Raw genomic sequence first — 26,210 nt, forward strand, 5'->3', positions numbered from 1 at the left:
ATCAAACAGTAAACCACAATTGGCAGTTTTATTTAACGTAGCTAATTAGTTAAGTTTCCATTTGGAAAGTTACTAAAAAAGAAATCAAAAGAATGAGGCTAAAATAGATAGATACCTGATGAGCAACATATTGAACATCAGCCACACTACCACTCCGTGAAGCAATTTGAAATGCACTTTTTAATCGACCACAAACTACACAAGCAAGAACCTTCCTGCATGATCAATTCAAAAATAAAGTAAACATGTTACAATGGTGAATTTGATGGACACTCAGTTCAGGGCAGTTGTGAAAGTTGTGTAGAAAACAGTTCTGCACTACACATTTTAGGATTATGTGTACACAATAAATGAGTGTAGTTATTTTTATACTTTATTACATTAGAAATTGCTGGATGACAAAGTTATAGAAAATAATTGCTAGTAGTTATGCATAGGAGTATATATCTGATTACGGGTGGTAATGGATTGAATTTTTCAAAATCATCCAATCCAATCCAAATCCAAATAAATGGATTGGATTTAAAATCCATATCCATTTTATCTAAATCAAATTTAAATGGATCTTTTTTAAATCCATTTAAAAGTGGATTAAATCTAGATTCAATCTATTTTGTTAATTAGATTAAATCCACTTTGTCAATTACATTAAATTCATTTTGATATGGACACAAACTAACTTGATTGGCCCGAGTCCAGATGACTCGACATCAGCCCGGACTCGAACGACTTGACAATGACCCAAGCCTGAATGATTCAACATCAGCCGGAGCACGTTCGACTCGACATGGACCGGGCCCGCTCGGCTTAACATTGGCCCAGGCACGCTCGGGTCGACAATTGCCAGGGCCCAATCGACTCGAAATTAGCACAGACCCAATCGAATCGACATCGACCCGAGCCCGGACGACTCGACATCGGCTCGAGCCCGCTCGGCTTAACATTGGCCAGGACCCAATCAACTCAACTCGACATAGACGCAGGCCCTCTCCATTCGATATCGAACCGGGCCCGGGAGACTCGACATTGGCTAAGGTCGGCTCGGCTCGACATCAGCCCGGGCCCAATCGACTCAACATCAACCCAGGCCCAGACGGCTCAACATTAGCCAGGGCCCAATCAACTCGACATCGGGTTAGGCCCGCTCGGCTTAACATCGGCCCGGGCCCAATTGACTCGACATATACCCAGGACTGCTCCACTCGACATCAGCCTAGGCTTGCTTGACTCGATATTTGCCCGGGCCTGCTCGACTCGACATCGACTCAGGAATGCTTGGCTCAAGAACGACTCGGACGACTCGACAATGGCCTGGGCCCGGACGACTCAACATCGGCTCGGGCCTGCTCGGATTGACATTGGACAGGGCCCAATCGACTCGACATAGACCAGAGCACAGGAGACTCAACATCGGCCCAGGCCCATAGGACTCAACATCGACTTAGACAGCTCAACATTAGCCAGGGCCCAATCGACTTAAGCCCGAAGGACCCAACATCGGCCCTAACCCAGCAACATTGACCCTAACCCGAACGACTCAACATTTGTATGGGCCCTGATGACTCGACATCGACTCGGGCCCACTCGGCTTGACATCGGCCCGGGGTTGCTCAGCTCGACATTGGCATGGTCTGTTCGGCTCGACATCGATGCGAGACAAACGACTCGACATCAGCCCAAGCTTGCTTGACTCGATATTTGCCCAGGCCATTTCGACTCGACATCGACTCAAGATTGCTCGGCTCAAGAACAGCCCAGACGACTCGACATCGGCTCGGGCCCGCTCGAATTGACATTTTCTAAGGCCAATTAACTCGACATAGACCCGGGCCCGGGAGACTCGACATCAGCCAGGGCCCGGAGCATTCAACATGGGCCCAGGCCCAGACGACTCAACATCAACCCAGACGGCTCGACATTAGCCAGGGCCCAATCGGCTCGACATCGGACGACCCAAACGACTCAACATTGGCCCTAACCCGACGAATCGACATCGATCCGGGCCCGAAAGACTCGACAACGGTTCAAGCCCGTTCAGCTCGACATCGGCTATGGCCGTTGTCGACTTGACATCAACTCGAGACCGCTCCACTCGACATTGACCCGGGCCCGTTCGTCTTGACATTGGATTGAGCCCAGGAGACTCGACATTGGTTCAGGCCCAATCAACTCGCCATCGACACGGGCCTGGGATACTCGACATCGATCGGGGCTCGAATACTCAACATTGGCTTGGGCCTGCTCGGCTCGACATCAGTCTGGGCCCGAACGACTCGACATTGGTCCGGGCTGGAACAACTCGACATCGGCTCGGGCCCACTCGGCTTGACATCGGCCCAGTCTTGCTCAGCTCGAAATTGGCCTGGCTAATTCGGCTCGACATCAGCCCGGGCTTGCTTGACTCGATATTTACCCGGGCCAGCTCGACTCGACATCGACTCAGGAATGCTCGGCTCAAGAACGGCCCAGATGACTCGACAATGGCCTGGGCCCGGATGACTCGACATCGGCTCGGGCCCGCTCGAATTGACATTGGCCAGGGCCCAATCGACTCAACATTGGCTTGGGCCTGCTCGGCTCGACATTGTCTTGGGCCTGGGTCCGTTCAGCTTGACATCGAGTCGGGCTTGCTCAACTCGAAATTGGTCTGGCCCGTTCGGGTTGACATCGGCACAGGACCGTTGACTCGAAATCAGCTTGGGCTTGCTTGACTCGATATTTGCCCAGTCCAGCTCGGTTTGACATCGGTTCGGGCCAGGTCGGTTCGACATCGATCGGCACGGGCCCGCTTTGCTTGACATTGACTGGATTGTCTTGGCTTAACTTGGATCGGACCAAGTCAAAATCCATCCCAAAATGCAATTTGGATAATAAATGGTTTGGATTTAAAATCCAAAAATATGGATTTGGATTTGAAATAAATCCATTTAAATAGGATATGGATAATTATGAATTGGATTTTGTAATTTGGATTTTTTTGCCCACCCATATATATGATGAAAAGCTGTGTAATTGGGGATTGTGAAGTTATTCGTTTGTAGACAGAGAATACTCTGTAGGAGACTTTGTCTTTGGGACAGCAAGTGTATTGCAGCACTGTATGTGACTGGAGACTTTTGTCTCTGGAATGGAACAGTTAGTGCATCTCTGTATTGTGTTATTAATGTTCTATATTATATTTTTTAACGTTATGAATTGGTGTTCTATCAGACTAACTTCAAAGAAAAGCCTATGGAGAAGGCACCTGGCATCATGTATTAGGAGCATGATAGCTAGAAACTGTTTGTCAAGTTTTCTCTTGAAAAATGACAGTAGATATAAGATTTTCAAATTTTTGCCCTTAAATCTTCTAGGGAATGAAGATGAATTCTAAAACTATCAGGGACTTCTTTTTAGAAAATGTCCCCCCAAAAATATATAGGAGGTGTGTGCATTAAGAAAAATAGATAAAAGCCCTTACCTGTGGCTGCTAGTTAACATGTCTATCAGACGGTCTGGACGCTCTTTATGCTTATTAGCATATACATTTATTGCAGCACCTAACACCTGCATCATCGAAAACGTTGAAAATATTTCTTCAAGATAAGTTTCCTTGCTACAATAGACAGACTTCGCCCTTGTAACAGGACCAAGAGTCACATATAATAAACCATAAGCTCAAGTGGTTAGAAAGGCACATTTTAGTCTCCTAACCTGTTTTGACAGTATAAAGCTCATGTCTATATAGAAAGAACTCTATGAACCTACTTTATAAAGTCAAGTTTCACCATTGACAAAACAATATTAAAAAAGAGAGTGGTACACGGATCATTGACATACTTAAGGGGAGGAAAGAAACAGAAAGATAGCCCTAACACAGTAGAACAAGGACGGAAATAGGATGTTGGTTTTTTATATAGAAACTATAGTTTTAAGAGGTGATAATGTAATGTGGAGGCAGTTATTAAACTTTTCATTCATGTGCTCCATGTATGGAGCTTAAGTGTAACACAATTCAAATATTAACATTATCCTAATCTTAAAATCAAACTGAAAACGTCTCAAAATATAAATGTTAAGAATAATATTCTAATTTTTTTTTTGTAAACAATTCCTAAATTTCGAAACATAACCAAAAATGATGCAAATCCAGATTACATATATTTAGGCATATATTTCCAACAGGATTAAAGGGAGTGAAGGAGTGGAGAATTTGGTTGGATCAGAGAAATGACTGACAGTCTAGAAAGTTGGAAAGACAGAATTGGAGAATCATGGATGAGGAATGATATTGGGGAGGAGCTGAAATATGAGGAAATCAACAAAGAATTTGGGAAGGAGGAAGGCTTTGGCCTGGAGGAGTGGCACTATGTCCGGTGCCAAATCCTATTTTCCATGTCTTTTCGTTTTTGCTTTCCCTGGTATGCCAGGCTGTATCTTTTGGGGTTATGCTTGTTAGAGAACCTTTCCAGTGTAAGGAAACGAGCTCCATTTTAGGTCAGGTAGAATCAAATACATGCTATAAGATTTATAGTCATTGAACTTCTGAGACACATTAAATCATTAAAATAAAATAAGAAAAAGCTCTTTTAAGAGCAGTAGAAAAAAAATGTAATTAGGATTACCTGATCCCAGTCGTCGTCATCTATTGTGCCCTTGATGTTTCTAAAGAATTCTGTCAATTGGCTGCCTCTTTTTCTCTCAGCAAGAGATGCAGCAACACCAGCATATATATCAACGGCTGCATGAAGCAATTAAAAAGCTTAGATAAGTATGCTGACAAAACTTTGTGGAGCTAAAAAACAAGAAAACAAAACCAGAATGTGAAGTGTGAAATCAATGTTACCAGGAAGATTGAATTCATAGATCAATTGGAATGCCAAATCAAAATTCTTCTCGACAAGAACCTCTGCTATTTTACATCTTCGTCTGAAATTTTAAAACATCGTGAGCATTTGTAATATTTGTCATTATGTAAATAGAAATACTACACATCACACCAAAAGAAACATGTGAATGCAGGTAATATAGACAGCATTCTACAGTTAACTTTAGCAGTCATTAAAAGCACTATAATGACAGTTGATCCTATAATTATCAAATGAGTTAAAAATACTTGAGATGGAAGATATAAACAATATGTTGTTCTGCAATCCATCTAAATATTTTTATGTGTTTTAACCAAACAGCTTAGCTTCTTGGATAGATGCCTTATGACAAGGTATCAATCACGTGGTTATGAGTTTAACCCCAACTCTTCTAAATAATAAGTTAATTTCAGCAAATGGTACGTGGACCTGCACATTGTCCTCGCATTCTAGTGAGTGTCCATGCTAAATATTTAAAAAACATTCATGTGCTATCACCCAAACAACTTGAGCTTTTATGATAGTTGGTTAAAAGTAGTAAGTTTGAAGTCCCCTAAATAATAGTAAGTCGTAAAAAAATAAATTCACAATTTTTTTACGGTGAATTTTCACAAAATTGAACTAACTCCAAAAAAGAGAAATGGATGGTCGAAGTCACTAAATAAAGCTTAAAATTGAACGAACCTAAAAGTTTCTGGATCATTTGGATTCCCAAAAAGTGAATGTTTCCACTGTGGTCCTTCTGAGTCATTAAAAGATTTAACAACTTCAACCTACAAAATACAACAGATCTGCATAACCATAGGATTTCACAAACAATTCTTCATCAAAACATATTGAACAGCAGAAAAATTAAAATTAAAACGAATTCTTTGAGAAGTCTAAAACAAAGAAGAAAACATACCATGGAAATTTCTATTAATAAGAGATAATGCCTTGAACCAAAGCTTACAAAAAAAAATGTCTACAACTAAGCAGCCACATATATTTGCATGTCCATGTCCATTACTATATAGTCAAATTTACTCTTGGAAATTAATTGTTACCACTTAGAATTCAATATTTGGTTTGGGTGTATCGGATTACCTGGATTGATACCCGAGCAGAAAATTTTACAAGACCTTCTTCTGTAAGCTTTTCAGATGCACTTTTTCCTCTAACACCTTTCGTGACAAGCTTAGTAGATTCTCCACCTTTATGCCTTGCAGACAATCCTTCATCAAAGTGCATCTATATCAATAAGGAGAGAAACAAAGAATTATTAACAAATAATAACATAAGTTAAACAAGTATTATAATTGCTTTAATTAAATGTCTTTTTATGATTTTTTGCATTATTTTCTTTGTAAATTAATAAGAATTTACAAGTAAAAGGATCTGAGGACAGAAGTTGAAGGCTTCTTTTAACTTTGTAAGTCAAATAAGAAGGTTGTCTGTCACAGAAAGAATGCTTGCCCTTTCTTCTATAACTCCCAAACTCCTCTTCTTGGCCATTGTACAGTTTATGACATCTCATGTAATACAGTAGCACCACTAACCATTTAATAACAACTATCTTTGTAACTCAAATGTTTTGACTTACTTCTGTATCTACTAACGGGATATACCTCAAAAGATCCATGCCTTTAATGAAGCTACTACAAATATTTGCTCCTGGGAGGGCCAAACTCTTGTATTTTGGTTCATGGGACCTTCACCAATCAATTCAATCTTAAATCTTAAAAGTAGGGAATACCTAGTTAACATTTCAATTTCAATAGAATTTTTTTAATTCAATCAAATCTGCTTTTCCAGTCAAAGAAGAGACACAAACATGAAATTAACATACTGATTCAACTTCTTCCTTCTTTCCTGAAGAAAAAATCTCTTTCAGAAGCAGGGTGAATCCATATTGGTACATAAAAAAAATCAACCCCCTTATGTTAGCAACAAATAGGGATATCTCGCTGGATAAGTTAAATGTAACCTCATCCTTGAATTAATCTTCAATGAACCAATCAACATTCCACATTATGTACTGTAAATTGTAATGATACACTTTTGCCTTCTTAATCTTAATAACTTCAACCTATATCAACTTAATCACTCAAGCTCTTCTTTAAATTTAATATTCTTTCTTGTAACAAGGTGCTCAAAACAAAGCATATAGAGAAGAAAAACACTCATAAAATTCCATACTCATGCAGTTATAACAATGTACGTGAAGAAAAAAGAAGTTACTTAGAAAACTAAGCCAATTATTACTGATAAATTGAACAGAATATGCATTGTTGGAGATTTCACATTGATTAGATATATGACCAAATTATAGTATATAAATAAGTGCAAACATCACTTTACAAGTCAGTTTTGTAGAATTGGGTTAGTCCTAAATTCACTTTCTAAAAGGCATAATGTATTGGGCGTGCTCAAAAGTTTGCATGCTATCTTTGCCTTTTATTTTATCAAATTATGGACATACCTTGGCATGTTCCAAATGTCTAATGGCTTCCTCTTGTGAAGAAGAATTCACAAACAACTGAATGCAACAGAGCCCAGCAGCAACATGGTCCATTTTGATTACCTGAATATTGTACATCCTTAGAAACTAAAAAATTCTCCACAAAAAAATTGAAAATGTCATAACACGTTATATGAAAGCCTGTTATTGTGGTAATGAAAAATTTTGTTCCATGCACAACGCTATGTATTCTAGTTGACAACCTTTTTCCTTGCTTGCATAAGGCTGTGTATAAAGGAGTGATAATAGTAGTTATTGTGGTGATCATATGTTTATGAATTGTTGTGCATATTAGGTTGGAGTTTTATGGATATATCTCAAGTCTCTTATCTTTGCGGGCATTGGCACTTGCAGTCAAATTGAAAAACATGTAGAGGTTCTCAAGTTGTCCAAGACAGTATTTCTAAAAATATTTTACACTCTTGGGCCAAACATTGGTTAGCCATAGTATTTTGAATAATAGGACAGAAAAATAATTTAATGATCACTGACAAATAAGCATACCTAAAATCAACTGAAGTATCTAAAAAATTAACATAACACGTTTAATACAAAACTCAGCAAATGAACTTGGAAAAAAAAAAGGAAACTTGTTACAGGACCCAAGAGAATTTTGAAAAAAACAGCAAAAATCCTAGTATACAACTCTAAATGTCCTTTCGTGTTCCAACAGAAAAATGAAGACACGGTAAAATTTTATGATGACTCGTTACTTAGAGAGTTACCTGAAACCTGTATAAATAATTGAAGTGCTTGTGAGTTTCACAATAGAGGCAAATACGGGCAAGGGCTGTCATTGTATACTGATTCACCACTGCATCCTGAGATTTAGTAGATGACATCCTAGTTGAGAGGACTTCCTCCAAAATAGGCATAGCACCATAACCAATGCACAATTCACACAAATCATCAATTGTTCCATAATCAGTGGCCAAAGAATCTAGTCGTTGGGGTGATGAAGAAGACACTCCACTTGTTATTGATGGTTGTGGTGGTGGTGGAACTTCATCAGGGGGAAAGAACAAGAAGCAAGCATCATGGTAGTGACCATGCCTAAACATGAAGCCAAGCAAATGCTGGTGTGCATACTGCAAAATTTGAAACAACAATTAGGAAATGGAAAAGTTGCAAGCAAATTATAAATGTTAGTATTGGGAAAAACACAAGTCCCATATCACCTAGAGACAGCTAAAATACAGAATATAAGTAGAAACAATCTTCATTTTATAAAACGGTTTTGCGTGATTAAGTTAAACAAACTTTGTAATATGATATCAAAGTCATTAAAAGGGTCACTTAACATGTTATCCTCATATCAAGGTCAATACTGCTAGACATGATGGATGTATTGTGAAAAACTCAAGTGCCGCACCAATTAGAGATAGTGTCAAAATACAGTACATAAGTGGAGACAATCTTATTTTAGAAGTTGATTTTGTGAAGTTGAATTAGGCCTAAACCACTTTAGTCCCAATAATATATATAAGCCTAAGCATGTTTTTAGCACCTATAAGATGAACGTATTCTTATTTTGGTCCTATAAATATTTTTCTTTGGTTTTTAGTCCCTCCAATCTAAACTAACTATTTTTGGTTTCTAAAGTTCTTTTTAAGATGATGAATAACATTTAGTTTAGGCATCTAGAATTTTGTTTAACATATTGCATGTTGACATGGACCACAGCTCTATCAAGTGTTAACTTGTGACAGTCACCTGACCTTCCACTAAACACGTAGTTAAATGTTGTTGCACTTTAGAAGGATGAAAACCTAATATCAACCTTTTGAGGGATGAAAACCAAAAAAAAGCATTTTAGATGGATAAAATCAAAGCTAATTTTACAGGATCTAAATACATATTTAAGCCATATATATACATATACAAGATTATCAATGGAGGCATAAGCCCAAACTTTGGCATACAAACACACCATTGCACCCTAAGGCACTGCCAGTGAGCCTCGCTTCACAAATTGCCATGCAATGCCATTATGGTGGAGTTAAAACACATATAGCAAAAACATGAATTAGTCAAACTTTCTAAATTTTTGTTAAACATCAAAAGTAAAACATTTTTCAAACGACGTTTTGCTATTTTAATTTGACAAAATATTAGGAAGTTATGAGAGCATTTATGATCCATACATGTATTTGCGTACAAGGGTGAGATATCCTTACCTCCTTTAAGTAATTAACACATTCAGCATATCTAGCATTATCCAGATTACTCCGAGGACCATCTTCAAAGTCTCGACTATACACAGAATTATTATTTGCAGACAGTTGTGATCGTCTTGATCTCTCTGAACGGGGGAATGTTGATGGCATGTATAAGATGTTGAGATATGAATCAGCAGAAAGAGAATCATCCAAGATTGTGGGTGCACTTTTAGCCAGGTGTTCATACCTGAAGCAAAAACATAGTCAGATTTTATTTCTGTGCAATGTAAAGGATCCAGGGTGTCTTCATTCCCTATTTTTTAACCATTCCTCCTTCCTTTTCCCAGCAATTTTAAAGAACTAACCAGCTTTACCAGTCAGAAGTGAAAGCATAAACATATTTAGGATTTTACTTGAGTACAACAAAACATACGCCGAGACATCAGATAACTTTTTGTAAAATTAGCAGCAAAATCCAGATATCCAATCATCTAGTTATCTAATTATCTGAATAACACCTTTAACAAAAAAGATAAAAAAATAATATAAATATGAATGGGGAACACAATGGGAATATTTGACACAAATGTTAGAGACATTCTTAAATCTAGAATATGATATGACAATAAAAACACTAGTACATTAATTTGCAGCAAAAGAAAACTATCATAGATGCATAACATCTTACATAGAACGAACAGCTGAAACATCGACTGGTGGGCCACCTTCAATTGTATTAATAATGTCTAGAATAACTGGTCCAGGATCACCCTTGTGCAACTGAAGAGCTTGCCTGAAATGAGATAGAAATATTATTGGTATGTCACGCTTCTCCTAGACAGATATACAATATTTGAGTCCTGCCATAAAATTGATTCAAAGAATGATGAATGAGCAAAAGCATAATCACCAGAAAAAGGTTAACATACTTAAATTTCACACGAGCATGTCCATAGCGCTCCATCCGAATTAACGCGTGGCCCCATGCATTCCACACAGGGAAGACATCAATCTAAAGGGAAATATTCTTTGTTTAAAACCCATAATAACATAAATCAAGCACTTCTAGTACATAAAAGAGCAAGCCTGGCAGGGAGGGGATTTATCTACCTTACACTTTTTGCAAGTATACACAGCCATGCTGTAGCGTTCCTCTGCGACCAACCTGTCACGAAGATGGGCAGATGACTCTCCATCAGCTATGTCATCAAGAGAAGCAGCAATCCCAGATCCCAAAAGGCTTTGGAGCAGCTCTGCACGACCCAGCCAGATATCTGCCTGTGACAAGATTTCAGAAAGTTCATCTGTGGATTGACTACCCACACTGGAGCTACCAGCATCAGATGATGTGTCATCAGTATCTCTATTTCTTTCCCAATTACTTGGCAATTCACTACCACCTGCAAGCTTTCTTAGCAGGGATTTGGCATAAAGTAGACCCTGCAAATTCAACATTAGAATAATTGCATTTTTCATTACAAGAAATGCTAATGATGGACATTTACAGCAATACTGTCATCTTAATGTGCAAGTAAAGCAAACAAACATACTACCTAAGAACCATCATTATTAACCACTGATAAAACCTAAAATCAATAAATTACTCTATTCCCATCAAATACCTGGACAAATGTTTCTGTGGCATGATATGCTCTCCCAATTGTTTCCATAGATGCATTCTCAGGAAACTGCTGAGAGTTCAAGACATTCTTCATTTGATTAATGCACAAGTCAAGGGCGATTTTGGCAGAGACCAATTCATCTGAACAAAGAGCAAGCAGTGCCTGTGGAGTGAAAACCCAAGCAGTCAGCATAAACTAAATGAGATTTATAAAGCATTACATACATATCCTATGAAGACACTAAGCAACTGCAATGCAATCGCTTCAGTTATCACTATCAGCAATCCCCTCAAGGATGGTTTCAATTCAATTATATCAGAGCTTAGAAATGCAGAAATATTCTTTGAAGTGACAAAACAACAGCAGTAAATTCTAATATGATATCCTAAACGGAGATAATCTCATTACTATACCTTGAACAGTGTGATGTCAGGGGCACTTTCATATCTGTGAGAAGAACGAATGCCTTCATCTTTTGGTGGGTCACCTGTAAGCATCCATTCCTCAGTAATTGAAACGGAAGGAAGCCGCTCTTGCCCATCTGTTGAAAAAGATGAAACACGGTCCTCTTGTATTCCAGTCATTGCTTCCCAAGCAACTCTATCAGAGGGAGACAATCCAGAACTTTTTCTTTTCCTATAAACATCTTTTGGAGTGCTTTTGTCCACAGAATTTTTTGGAGCCCATGAAAAAGCTCTGCGAGCCTCTTTTTGTAAGTTACTTAGACTGCTCGTAAAAGATGATCTTTGTGGGGCACCTGATCTAGTCTTTTGCTTTGGTCTGGATCCTGAAACAGATATGCGATGTTCCCTAGGTGGCGAGCTGATACTGACAGCAATAGCCTTAGTTGCATATGTAGTAATTACATGGTTGTCTCGTAAAGAAGGAAATTCCTTTAATATCTACAGAAGTACAGGAAACCATTACATTGAATGAGAGGTAAGAAATCTAGACGAGTAAACAAAATGTTGCATAGAAATTACAAACATAAACTTGCCATACATAAGGCAAGTGTATCCTAAATGTTTCACTATCATAGTTGTAAAAATCACACACTTGCCCATAGGATCGTCCAATTATATGCTTTCATGAGGCTGAGTCCCATTCCTAGACAAGATAGAGGGCAGGTGAGCATGTTAGGGAAGATTGTGCAGCAAATCTTCACAAGCTGCTGTAACATTGAAGAGTTGAACAGCAGAACCATCACCTAAGTGGTTTTGACCCAAACTATCCTTGTCTCTCTCAATTGCCTATAAATCTGTCATGGTTCATTGCTTTTTATCTGTTTCCACTCAATGATCCCTCTAGACATTATCAATCTCGAAAACCAAAACTCTACAAACTATGTTCTTTGCTGCTCTCAATAACAGCATGAGTGGTTCTTTGTTCACAACATAATCACTCACACCCATGACCTATGCTTACATATCATGCCACCCTCTGTTGCAGGGTTAATGGTTCTGTATGCTAGACATCCGCAACCTACATCTTTGTTCTTGACCAACATCTGGTGCAGGATGAAGGGTTCAAGTTTGATAAGTGACAGTGCCTTTAACTCTAAATTATTTCTCTCAAATACATGTCATCTTTTTGAGCGGGTTACAATTTCATTATGCTAAAGACCGCAATTATCTAGAAGCCACTTTGGGCCATCTTAGAACTGGGATTTATGTCTAGCACAAAATCACAAAATTAGCTCATAAAGTGAGGGTTACCCTCCACTTATATACACTACTTTGGCATAATCACTAGTCATTATAGGACAGGATTTCAATTATGTTTTCAATACACTCCCTTGTGTCCAGGGCTATTGGGATTGGTACATGGATAATATGGTAGGCGCCGTGTTAATAGATTTAGGATAGACTCTACTAGTTCAAAATTTGAGTTTAAGTCGGGCTAATATCGCATGTGTTCTTGAAAATTATGCAGTTTCAATTAGGATATTTAGCTTGTGAATTGAGTGACAAGTTAGTGTACGGAGTTACCTAAAATTTTAATATATAATTTCAAAGTAAGTTTAATTGTTATTTGTGATTTGTTGGTCCCTAAAGGGAAAAGAGAAAGAGGTTAGGGTAGCAAAAGTAAGAATGTTACATTCGATTGAGACGGCAAAAAAAGGACAAGATATAAAATGATTGTATAGGAGGAGGTATAGGAAGCATCAATGCAAAAAGAAGATTGCATGGCTTTTAGCTGTGAAGATGCGGAAAGGGATACCACAAAAGACATTATAACAAATTGCTAGGAGGGAACATTACGTAAATAATATCCTTAGGAATTTGGCTTTTAATTGAACCAATGGAATCTTATGATTAGTGAGTAAAGGATTTTGTTGTCATTGTCTCTATGAGTTGTCATTTAAAGGTTATTTTTTTGTTATTTTATGTCTATATAAATTTAAACACAACCTTGTATTTTACATGTATTTCAAGATCTTTATTTTGACAACCTTACTATTAATACTCCCAAATAAATTAGTAGATGGAAAATAATTCATGCTAATTGAAGACAAATTTGTGTTACCAATGTGGCAGATTGCAATTGTTTTCTCATCAGTAGCACTTCCATAATCAGATGAGGATGCTCATGCAGGGAAGAGCACCTTTGTTGCCATGGTAAGGGCAAGACAGCCAGCACACGAAGCCCTAAAGCCCATGAATTAAGCCGGGAAATCTCAACATCAGACAGATTCCCTTCTCTTCGCTTCAGGAAGAAATGAACCTTCAAATATACAGAAATGGTCATTTGAGATGAGAATAGAGTTTCAAAACTTCAAAGAACAGTTTAAAGAAATTTACATAATTGAACAAGGTAAAAATATGCTAAATAATGCTTGATTACAAGAAGTTGCTTCGACCGCAAATTGGGTAAAAGCTGCATTGCACCCATAGCAACTGGTAAAGCATCATCTGTGTCCCTTAATGAAGAAAGAAAGCGTGAGGCTTCAGCTGGTCCTCCTCCATTAAGAGGGTCAGCAGTTAGAAGTTTCACAAGCTGCCGCCCCTGCAATTCTCTCCGTAAATCAATTGATAATCCTGCACTTTCTGCCACTTTAAGTGCAGCAGAAACAGCTCCTTTTCCAGCTAACCTAAGTGCCAGACCCTCTGGATCTTCCTTGCAATCTGCTTCGACCTGAAATACAAACATAATTTAAGGAGGGTCTATGAGCGACAATAAGAAAACAGGAAATTGAAAAGAAGAAATATGTTCCCTAAAATCCAGTATACTATTGACTTTGGCATATTAATTACAGGAAGTTCTAATTCAATCTATCATGTACACAAATGAGATAGAAACCTCTAGAGAAAAAGGATAAAACTGGCATAGAATTTCTACATCCGACATGTAACAGTTCAAATGAAAGAATACAACCTCTTGCCAGCTTGTATAATGATCATCTGCACTCAGTATGTGGCTGTACCTCTGCAAAGCTTGTTTCATTTGAAAAACCTAAGCATCACAACACAACACGATAAATTAAAACCGGAGTACATGTATGGGGGAAAGAGTATATTGTATAGAAATATAAAAATGAAGAAACAACAAAGTCACTATATCATAAGATAAATGTAGTAATACAAAATCCAAGATGTCGCTGTTAAAGGAATTAAAGGATTTAAAGGAATGATGTCGCTGTTTGTTTCATTTAGAGAAGAAAGATGGTCTTTTAAATGGCTGGCTTGTATTTGAGTGTTGTTAAACTCACTGTAATGCCTGACCAAGATGTTCTCAAAGGCATTTAATGCATGAGAAGTGATATCAATACCATTTATCTTTCATTTACTAGCAAAAATGTACCTAGCACCCAACAGCCTATGTCAGGTATGTACTTTGTACACATACAGAAACCATTCAAGAGTATCCAGGCATCATACTATAGTAGTAATATTGATATAAAAAATACAGTACTAAAATAAAAATATAACTTCACCTCCTTCCTTATGGAATCAATCTCAGTAAGATGGCAGCTGCACATTGTGAGAACATCCAAAGCAGCATCTAATTCCCATGAGTGCACATACCTGTTATAAAATTTTGAAATTTAAAATTGACATCACAGGCTGAGAAAAATACTGGATATGCAATTTAATAGTGACCATAATTATAAGCATGCTATAAATAAAGAGAAACCACTAGAATGACTTTCATATCTCCAACATGGCCCACTCATGCAAGACCCTTGTTGAGGCATGGACAATGCACAAACCCACTTTACCTAGTGTTGAAATTTAATTACTTCCGAAAAATGAGGTAGAATGGACTGAAATCTTGACCATTTGGCCATAGTGGCTTTGATACCATATAAAGAATTAAATCTCCTAAAAGTTTAGCATGTAAAGAATTAAATCTCCTAAAAGCTTAAGCAGTTAGGTGGAGGAGGCTTATGGATGGTTTTGTTAAGAATAAAATAAATTACTTGATATGGTATTTAAACTCTACTCATGAATTTATATCCTAACAATTGGTGTTTTCATGGAAAGTCAAGCGAAAGGGCTCTCTACAAGTCAGATTAAGTTGAAACACTGAAATATTGATAGGTGAGTGAAACTGTGAAAGGGGAAAGTATACCGTTGACCCAGTGTCAAAGAAGTGGAAGTCCCTGTGGACGTTGGTTATTAAAGGGAGTGACAATGTTAGAAATCCCACATAGAGTAGAATAAATTACTATATGTGGTACTTAAGCTTTGAAGCTTTCTTACCTAATAGACAAATCTTAGGGTTGGGCTCTTGTGCTCAACTCCTACCGCCCGTGAACAATGCAAAACTACACACTCTTTACAACATACCATTATAGGCAAATGTCAAATAGGTCCCAGCAAAAGCTTTTTGGCTACTACTCTCTTGAGATCCACATAAAATTCACCCAATAATAGTTTGTCAAAAAGAGTATTTTAAAGAGTTTGGTTACTAGCGTTTCCTATAAATCCTTCATCAGATATATTTATGGCTACTATCTTTTTAGTGGAATCCACATGAAATTCACCCAATAATAATTTGTTGGAAAGACTATTTTAAAAAGTTCACTACTAGCATATAATATAAACCCTTCATCAGATATATAACTTGAATCCCACAAAACCATGAAAAAGAAATTATTTACATACCTTAGGGCTAATCTAGCAGCCAGCTGTTTGTCTTTCAACCTTAGGCAGTATTGCCAACTATTGCTCCAAATATTTCGCCCCCCAAATCCCTGATGCTGAGCAGAATTTGAATGGACTTCTTCTCTTCGTTCAATGACTAACTGAAGAAGCTGATCAGAGGCCCCATTCCGTAGAAAGCGATCGGAAAGTGCAAGAGCATCCATTAGCTTTCCTTCATCAATCAGTCTAAAAAAGAAGCACAAAGTAACAAGTAAATTGCTAAGAAAATACAAGAATGTTCAGAATATTGTTACAAACACTGATCACAGTACAAAAGGTATGCTTGTCTCTACTCTATCTCATAAAAAAGGTTTAATGGCATTCCATTTTAAAGTCAATGCAAAGTTCTGATTATCATGAATGAAGCTAAATTGCAATTACAGTAACATCACTAATCACTAATATGAAGCAATATTGAGTAAATAGTGAATGTGTATCCTGTTTGCATTGATCATACCAAATTGGCAACATTCTAGTTCAAGTGGAATGAAACATCAAAAAAACTGACAGTTTGAACAACAATTTGAACTATAATACCGTTCTACAGCCCTTTCATATGGTTGTTCATTATCCCAATCAAAAGAAAGGAAAACTGTCGTGTCAAGTTGAGAGCCTTCAGATTTTGAGGAATCCAGCCAGAAATCTGTGGCTTCAATCCCATGGCTACTTAGGTCGGACAGAACTACAGGGATTGTACTGCCACTAACAATGTCATCAGCATCTGACTCTGTCTCAGTGTCAAGTTCACGAACTCTCTTAACAGAAGTTCGTGCTTCAAGATTGCTGTCATCAGCTGTTTGACTAGAAGTTACAGCAAATTCTGACACACGATGGAGGTTAGTTTGCATCTGTATCCATCTGTTCAGAGTTGGGAACCTGCACACCAAGAAAAAAGGTTAAACTAATTATTCAATAACATTTCCAAAGAGACAGAGAATCAGCCACACCTCAACCCCTCCAAAAAAAGGGTTTAAAACCAGATGCTAAAATGAGATGTGAACAAAGAAATGTATGGAGAAAATATCTAGCATTATGCTCTGTCTATAAGCACCAAAACCCAAAAGAAGACAAATTATGAAAGAATCTTAAATATTTTCTTCTACCAAACCCATTGCTCCTTAAAAAATCCAATTTCTTTCTACCTTACATTTAAAATAAAATGCTTTCAATCTTATCTTTACGAAATTTATGAAAGGCTTTTCTTTAAGAAAAAGTAAGAACTAGTATGACCTGCTAAGATAATTTTAATTGACATGCCCTAACTCATACATTTCATCATATAAATGTAAGTTACGAAAGGATAGATGTGTAATGTTATTTATATCTGGAAAAAGGAAGACAATATGTTCACTTGTAAACAAGAATACTTTATGGAAAATCTAATAAAGTCAACAATATTAAAATGAACGAATTTTAATATTTTATATTAATTATTAAGTATCTTAAAACACTAAGATTAGGACAAAATGTTGTATATATGAAACTGCCATGCCAACCAAGTCACACGATATGACAGCTACCTTTCAGATTGATCAAGAGCAAACTCATAAAACAACCGATCAGCATCAGGAGCCTGAAGCAATCCATCACTCAAAGAGCTTGAAATTGATGAGCTACTGCTGTTGTACAGTATACTACTCCCAAATACACAAGCTAAAACAGACCTCACTGGTGATATTTTTGCCAAATGTTTCACCACATCCAACTGGAGAGGGTACAAAGCCACTCCAGGTGTTGCTGAAGAACGGCAATAGCAGTTAGGTTTTGCATCTTTAGATGACGGAGACAGCACTTTATTTTCAGAGCTACTCTTTGGGAACGTAGGAACAACTGGAATGCATGCCCATCCATGTCCAGATCGTGGAGGATAAACTGGAGGCACACATGCAGAAATCACCTCATGTACAAAATCCGCATACATAATTTCCGCTACCTTCCCTGCAGCATCAGTGCTGCCTCTTTCAAAAACAAGACGGGTCAAAAGCTGCAAGACATAACAGTAAAACATAGGCCATCAAAAGAAAGACAAATATGCTCAAACACATAAAACATGAAAATTTCTAAAATGACAACATAAAAGGAGACTAAGCACATGAGGTTCCATCATTGCAAGGTCTGGGAAGAATCAAAAGTCTATACAATACATAACCACCTACGCATAAGACACCAAACCTTACCACATCAAGGCTCAATCTTCATATCAAAAACCCAAACAAGAATTTATAAATAAAAGCATATTTTATTCATAATTATATGCGAGAGTGCTACGATGGTTGCAGACGTAAATACAAATATATAGTCAATGTTAAACACATGAGATAGTAGAACAGCTTTTTATTAAATAACAAGTATATTGTCAAATAATAAACATATGTAATGATAAAACATGTTTTTACTTTACTAAAATAAAAGATAGATACTTTTTTCAAAATTTTGCAAATCCCTGGGTAGCAACAATTGCAATACAAAGGGGTAAGAGATATAAGAATAACCTCTGGTTATGAAAACAACTCTGCCCACATGTGCAACAGAAACTTGCTTACAATATTCATAATCACAGTAGTTGTAATCTCTATACTCTAAAATAAAGCACTGTCAAATTATTTAAATATATTGAGAACCTTACATCCTTAGGCCACTCATACACGATGGAGAAAAAGTTAAAATCATGAGTAGTATCAGTCCCATCAACTATGTCACCAATTGCAGCAACATGAAGAATGAATTGTGAGAGATAAGTCATGGGTTTTCCACTCAAGGGAACAAATATTCTCTTCCCAGCAGACTGCAGGCTAGACTCTCCTCCACTTGAACTTAAAGGTATTTGTTTAACAACTCTTAACCCAAGCCCAAGTACAATGTCCTTGTCACTGTTGGAAGTAACACCCTGATCAGCATACAATCCTTCAACTCTAGTAGTACTTGATTCAGTTTCTTCATCAGCAACAGCTCTTGCAAGGTTATGAAGCTTACCTGATTTAAGTATAAATGTATTATAACCATACACACACACACACATATATACACATATGCGTATACATTTTTTTCTGAATAACAAAACTGTTAACATGCTTAAAGGAAAAAGAAAGACATACCACTCAAAAACTGTCGCTTGCCCATATGAGCATCTTCAATCATCAGATGTAGCAAAGCAAGAGCACGCTCCCTCTGCTCTTGCCGGTGAGACTCTTTAGTTGATGTGATAACAACTTCCCCAGATAGGATTGCCTGAAGTGCTGGAGGGTTGTCCTGGAGAAGCAGATCATATAAACTCATTACCAAGATCACAGTCTTCTTCATAGCATTTGTATGTACTACTTTTTTTGGTATGGCGTTTGTATATGCTCTTAATTGGATACAGGCATAAAAGTATAGGTGGAACTTTGGCACAATCCCCATTAGAACATAAGTCCTTACAAGTCTATAACAAAGGAAACAATAAATAATGAAACTGACAACAGTCAGTAACAAAAACTGACTGGCTAGGACAGGATACAGTGCCGATCACTTAAAAGCAGTACATGCATGCAGCACCAAATTCTGAAATTATAACAAATTCAACCAATCCACTCAGTAAATCCTGACTTATCAAAGTAAAAGGGAGGGAAGGACTAAACCAAAAATACTTATGCTCAGTAAAGCTTAAGATAAGATTTGCCTCAGTGAACAGCTTCTTTTGATTAAGATCAGAGGCTTTGCAGAAGGAAGGAATTATTTTTTTTAAGTATTGAATAGTTAATGAACCAAGCTGACCCAAGATACCCCCAAAAAAGTTTAAAGTCTGATCACATCCTATATGCAAAAGCCCGTTAGATTCTTTTTCTGCAGAGCATCTTGTGCAAAAAATTGCATTGCTCAGTGAGAAAGAGGGTATTCAACTTTAAATTAATTACTTGGAAAACCTATGGTACCATGTCATACAATCACAAACCTTCAAAACTAAAACAGTTAGCCAAGGAAAAAGAAAGTGTTTTGTATCTGTGCATATACAATTCAATGGAAGTCACAAAAGCCTACATGGCAATATAGTTGGCTTAGGCCAATGCATAAATCAAAAGAAGAAATTATAGCTTGCAAGTTGCTAGAGACAATCTGGTTTTCTACAAATTGGTTCTTACACCACTAAATAATATTCAAGTCCTTACCTGCTCCAAGAACTTGTGTAAGCGCTTCAGAAGACGCCCTGACACAGAGATGACTCCTATCTCAAGGATCTGATCCCAATAAGTGGAGCCATCTTTGGCAGATCCTCCTGGATATATATCAGACAACATATTTTCTGCCTGCATATTGTATAATAAAGTGAACATCTGATCAACAGGACAAAAGCTTGTAAGAGTAAAAGACAAAAAGAGGACTAGACATCAACATTAGCATATCATGAAAATAAAATATGCCGACCCCAGTCTTGGGAAAATTACCTATTAGAATAATGAATATGTCTAGAATGGTTAGTGCCTCACCGATATAAAAAAAATTTACTACTTTACTCTAACAATCTCTCCCTTGTTTAGAACTTCTTAGTTCTTCCATAAAAGAAGGAATAAAACTAATGACAAGAATTGCTATTGTATGTTGCGATCCCACATCAACTATAGATTTGACAAAGGAAGAGCTTACAAAGGCTTGGACAATCCACATCTAATAAGTTAGTTTTTGAGGTTATGTCTAACCAAAACAAAAGATGGCAATAGAGCTTACCATAGATTTGATATCGGCCCACCCTGAACTGTTTTAAAAAGAAAAAAAAAAAACTGTCCCTCTGGCTTTCCCAACACAATATAGAAGAAAAAAAAAAGTCCTACAGTCTTTGCACTCAAGATCCTCAATCCTAGGTCTCACGCTTTCCCAGTGCTGTATAAAAAAACAAAAAGCAGTCCTAAATCTTCACACTCAAGATATTCAATCCTAGGTATGAGAGGCTTGTTTAAATCTCACATCAACCATAGATATGACTAAGGTACAGCTCTTAAAGCTTGGACAACCCTAAGAGAAAACACATTCTACAACAATAAAACAACTTCCGTAAACCTACAATTTGTAAACTTCAACATTGGCAGTCAAGCCCTTAATTATGTGTGTCATTAAATTCTTTGCAGCTGCCTGATTTCATCTTCCAATTATCCCTTCCCTCTTTGTAATTAATTTTGTATGTCAAGGGGAAAAAAATTAACCTGAGTGAAATCCATTGAAAAAAGATAGAGAACCTGTTTAAGTAATTGCTGAGACATCTTTGCTGACTTCGCAGAAGTTGCAGCAACATCAATACAAAGAAGAATCTGGCAAGAAGTGTGCATTCTCAGAACTAACCATACACCAAGCATTTTTTTTCCTTCTCAGTTGAAATAATAAATTCTAAATTGCTCTTTTATCATTTTAGGCACTTACTGTAGCCAAGGGACCCAACTGTGAGCATAAAGAGGAAAAATCTAAATCCTGTACACGGGACACCACATCATCAACCTGCAAACATGCCACAAAAGCATGTGTAAAAGCAATTAGAAACCGTTAAGAACATACTAAAAAGATTGCAACCATGACTAGTATAAAAACAAAGGAATGGTAATTTGAAAATGAGAACAGTGTCTAAATATCCTAGGATATAATACAAAATCTATAAGAATTAAACTCATTGAATTGCTACATATATCACGAAAAAGGGTGGGGTGAGAGACAAATCATACAGGTCATCATTTGAGAGGGGCTATGCTGCCTATCAACCTTTCAACTTATGAACACTGTAGTAACCCAAAGAAAAAACCATGCCTCACACTGCTCTTCCTACACAACACTATACTTATATAATGCAGTCACTGCATGATCACTGCACATAAGCAATTTTTGTTGGTTAATTATAAATGTCTTGGCAGAATTAGAAAAAGGTGCCAGAACTCTTGCAATGAGCAGTGCGTATATTTTGTGGTGCATTTGACTGGAGCACAACATGCATGGGGGTGTCCCTTAAATATGCTTTTGAAATATGATTCAGTTTTTTAGTTTCTGTTTGATGTCTGCCCACAGATGTTTTCAGTGCCAAGGTTCAACCTTCTCTGATATGTGGTATACCGCTTCCAAAACCTTTCCCACAATCATATGCCTTCCAGATACTAAACTAAATATCAAGCATTTAAACCGCTGCCAATTCTCTCCTGAATACAAAACCTCACTTTCGTTGGAAAGTAGCACTCCAAAGCAGGTCAGTTCAAGAACAACTTCCCATGTATATTTCCATTGTCAGGATGCTACTTTCTAATGGACTAGTTTGGAGCACTTGGCAAGTACCCAAGTCCTTTGGCCAAGGAAGAGTTTCTCATAAGGCATTTCACAGCATAGTAGTTAGTATCTTACGATTCACGATACGTATCTTACGAAACGATACGGTTTCACCTTCCCACGATACGAATCGTGTGAAGAATCTTTTTCGTCCCTGAATCTTAGATGTATCGTGCGATTCGCACGAAGAATCGCTGAATCCCGAAACGAAACGATTCAGTACTGTGTGAATCAGTGTGTATTTTAAAAAATGAGTAAATAAAAAAAGATAATGAGAAGACAAAAACTCTATACTAGTGTGCAATTTATGTGGTTATATTATATATGCATTACTAGATTGGAAGAAGCCCACATTTGTAAGGTTGTCTTGTTGCACTTACAAGTGATTAGGATACCCCATTGCTGCTCTACCAAGGTTTTTATTTTAAGAAAGTTTCCTTTCATTCTTTTTTTACCTACTTCTAAAAATAACTTGCACACCTCCCCTGCTGTATTTTCAATTTTCTTATCCTGTTTGAGCTCTTGCCACAAAAAGAATTGCAACATGCAAGAAAATCACTGTCAAAAATGTAAATGGCATCTAGTAAAGGAAAATACAAGATAAACATTTGCAAAATCAATAACTAGGTCCTGCACAAATGTTCCAACAACACATTGATATGACAGAACAAGTCGACCAAAACCATAAGTTCAACAGTTATGGTAAGTCTAAAGGCAATAAAGAACATACAGATGTTTTTCTGCAGGCACTATCTACCCATTCAGCTAACTCGAGAGTAGCTTTATCTTCAGCAGATAATGAAAACCGATGAACCGCTTCTCCTCCAATATCAAACTTTGCTTTCTGCATGCAACTGCAGAAGAAAAAACTATATCAGATTCTTAGAGACAAAAAAGATCAATTAAGACAATAAGTACATAGAAGGACAACAAATTTCTCTAACAGATAAATAAACAAAAGAAAGAAAACCAGATAAAGCAAATTACTCCGTAGATATCTAATACTCTTAGCAAAATCTACTCAGAAGAACCAAAGACATAGAAAAGAACAGAGCTATAAAATGTAAACTACATAGGCAGGTAGATTACTTCCTGAGCAAAGTGCACATGCGTGCCGAAAAACTCCCATCATATGGTGAACTACTCGCTCTGGTCCTTTTTTATAAGACCCAATTAACTTATTCGCAAAGATTAAGAAAATTAGTTCATTTAGTTACTAGAATTAAAATTTCCTAAATTTACATATTTGTTTCCATAATTGTCCTTAATATTAATGAGATATACTACGATTTTTTTTTAAAAAATTATTGACTCTAATTTTTTAATCTCTCTCCTCAGTAAAAAATTTATTGCTTTAACTTTGTTGGATGTGAATGTGAAGGGACAACGTAAGGTTTTCAAAATACTATCCATACAGGACAAAGTTAGAATCCTGAGTATCCTAAAGGCATTAAGTATCCACCCTACTATTCATAATTAAGGATATTTTGGTAACAAATAATTAATGCAGATTGGTTCTTATAGAAAGGACAAGAGAGAGTATTGAATATTTTTATTAAGAAAAAAAAAGTTAATCAGTCTTGTTGTGACTATGCACCTTCCAAGTATAACTCGTTACAAGAAAACAAACATGAAGTTGCACATTTGTTGAATTTCATGCATTAGAAATAGGTAAAACTCACAGGTTGAGTAGCTTGGAGGGAGCTGCACGTAACACTGTCAGTGCCTCTTTCCATCTCCATTGGCGTTCAGATAATGGTAGGAGATGCTGCAAAATTGACAAACGCCATTCCCACTCTTCAATGAAACGCTTTGCGATTAAGATTCTCCACTCGAGAGCCTGTCTGCTGCTTGTACTTATATCATCATCTAGTGTGTTCTCTAATTCAATCATAGAGGATGGAATATTACGGCACAATATATCAAGTAGCAAACTAGTAAAGGATATAACCCTTTTATTGCCCCCTTCACTTCCAGTTGAACAACTATCTTCTGAAGACCAAGCATTAGATAATTTGAAACTGCTTCCCGGTAACCCACAATGCATCAAGTCAACGGAGGTATTATCCATATGCAGTAGTGAAATGATGACATTCACCATCAAAATCTACATCCTCGAAAGATTGGCGTTAGACACGTGCAGTATAATAATAACCATAAAAGGAAATCACTACAGTCTCGGAACAATTGATATCAACACTTTAAACATTAAATATATTAAATGTCAAAGATCATGGAAAATGCGAAAGAATGTGTCAGACAGGCCCTTTTTTTTCTTAGATGTATCATACCACATAAATACTACTTGATAATTTTTACAATTGGTCACCGATACATCATAAGTTACATCCTACAGAAACTTTTCCGTCATGTTTATTTTAGCAGAAAAAAATTAACTAAGTATACAAAATATAACATATTTTTTACATTTTGAGTAAATGGAAGTAATATTAGAGAGAAAGAAAGAAAAACAATTAACAAAATGTCCTAATACAGCACCTAGAACTTGCCACTGAGAGATATTTCATCAAAGCCAGAAGGGGGAAAATGATTGCAAAAGAAAAATAAAAATACATGTGTGGACTGAGAAGGATAAGATTATGAGATAATCTTGTCATATAAAACTACACAAAGAAAATTGTTGACATATTACAACAGTTATCATCTCGAGAAGGGAGCATTTAGAAAAAATAATAGAAAAAATAGGACTTACCTTGCGTGGAAGATTACTAATTGCATCTAAATGGTTCTGCAAGTCCTTTAAATGAAATACTGGCACATCTTGGTGGATTTCTATTTCACCAGACATGCTCCTTTCCATTGCTCCTAAAGCAAGAACAGTTGATTCTAAAGCATAACGCATATGCATGAGTTCTATATCTTGCTTCCTATGCCAAAAGAAGGAAATTCAGAAAAGCAAATAAAGCACAAAGAACAAAATAAATCATAATCATAAGACATTAGTTATTAGTTATTAGAAAGCATAATGTCAAGAAAGTCAAGCCACCTAAGTGCAGATTACACCCAGTCCAGGACCGTCAGGTTACATGGCAATGGAAAAAAGAGATAGTACGAGTCAAATCTAAAGCCAAACCAAATGGCATAGAAAGGAAAAGGTATTGACCTAGTATTACTCTTAAGTTTAATGTATCGTATGAACAGAACCCAATGCAAGTTGTTTAATAAAAATGCACATACGCTCATAGTTGTCAAAATTATCATTAATCCCATCTTAAATAATTAAATTACTTATATAAAAAAATTCAATTATCACATTTTAACTACTAACAAGAATAACAAGATAATTAAACTGGAGCAAGGACACTAATAGATTGCAGAAGTAAAAGAGTTATACTTTTAATTCTATAATAAACACATATACAATAAGTTGCTGGCAGTCTTGTGGCATTCATGAAGCACTCATTTCCCATTTGTTTTTATATAATGCTTGTTACATACCAATCGGTTAGTTATACTAGTAATCTTATGGCATTCATCAATCATTCATTTTCATTTGTTCTTTTATACTGCAAATGTAGTCCTTATAATGCTCATATAATGTCTAACTAATAAGTCAGTTTTGTAAGATTGAGTATAAGATATTAACATACTACTATAATGTCACCCATATTTGTTCATATTCCAAATGTTCAATCTTGGAT

At 36.7% G+C, this 26,210-nt stretch overlaps 1 protein-coding gene across 6 annotated transcripts in view; it reads right to left on the reverse strand.

Moving 5' to 3' along the window:
• Positions 1–26,210, reverse strand: part of LOC137823050 (uncharacterized) — a 31,692-nt gene that overhangs the window by 1,420 nt on the left and 4,062 nt on the right. For 5 of the 6 annotated variants that reach the window (XM_068628156.1, XM_068628157.1, XM_068628158.1 and 2 more), the window contains exons 7-35: positions 25,262–25,436; positions 24,231–24,655; positions 23,279–23,402; positions 21,664–21,738; positions 21,483–21,554; positions 20,421–20,558; positions 19,371–19,524; positions 18,902–19,248; positions 17,796–18,259; positions 16,813–17,151; positions 16,237–16,461; positions 15,063–15,153; positions 14,504–14,581; positions 13,973–14,263; positions 13,655–13,852; positions 11,542–12,030; positions 11,129–11,290; positions 10,617–10,946; positions 10,436–10,518; positions 10,195–10,299; positions 9,525–9,753; positions 8,073–8,435; positions 7,309–7,410; positions 5,934–6,077; positions 5,532–5,620; positions 4,826–4,908; positions 4,605–4,720; positions 3,461–3,546; positions 116–215 (exon numbers count right to left, since the gene is read on the reverse strand). In XM_068628156.1, the coding sequence (XP_068484257.1) occupies positions 116–215; positions 3,461–3,546; positions 4,605–4,720; positions 4,826–4,908; positions 5,532–5,620; positions 5,934–6,077; positions 7,309–7,410; positions 8,073–8,435; positions 9,525–9,753; positions 10,195–10,299; positions 10,436–10,518; positions 10,617–10,946; positions 11,129–11,290; positions 11,542–12,030; positions 13,655–13,852; positions 13,973–14,263; positions 14,504–14,581; positions 15,063–15,153; positions 16,237–16,461; positions 16,813–17,151; positions 17,796–18,259; positions 18,902–19,248; positions 19,371–19,524; positions 20,421–20,558; positions 21,483–21,554; positions 21,664–21,738; positions 23,279–23,402; positions 24,231–24,655; positions 25,262–25,436 (5,677 nt within the window). The remainder of the gene's footprint in view (positions 1–115; positions 216–3,460; positions 3,547–4,604; positions 4,721–4,825; positions 4,909–5,531; positions 5,621–5,933; positions 6,078–7,308; positions 7,411–8,072; positions 8,436–9,524; positions 9,754–10,194; positions 10,300–10,435; positions 10,519–10,616; positions 10,947–11,128; positions 11,291–11,541; positions 12,031–13,654; positions 13,853–13,972; positions 14,264–14,503; positions 14,582–15,062; positions 15,154–16,236; positions 16,462–16,812; positions 17,152–17,795; positions 18,260–18,901; positions 19,249–19,370; positions 19,525–20,420; positions 20,559–21,482; positions 21,555–21,663; positions 21,739–23,278; positions 23,403–24,230; positions 24,656–25,261; positions 25,437–26,210) is intronic. The other variant, XR_011083050.1, reaches the window with a different exon arrangement.

The sequence above is a fragment of the Phaseolus vulgaris genome, chromosome 9 (assembly GCF_000499845.2).
Source record: "Phaseolus vulgaris cultivar G19833 chromosome 9, P. vulgaris v2.0, whole genome shotgun sequence".
NCBI classification, from domain to species: Eukaryota; Viridiplantae; Streptophyta; class Magnoliopsida; order Fabales; family Fabaceae; genus Phaseolus; species Phaseolus vulgaris.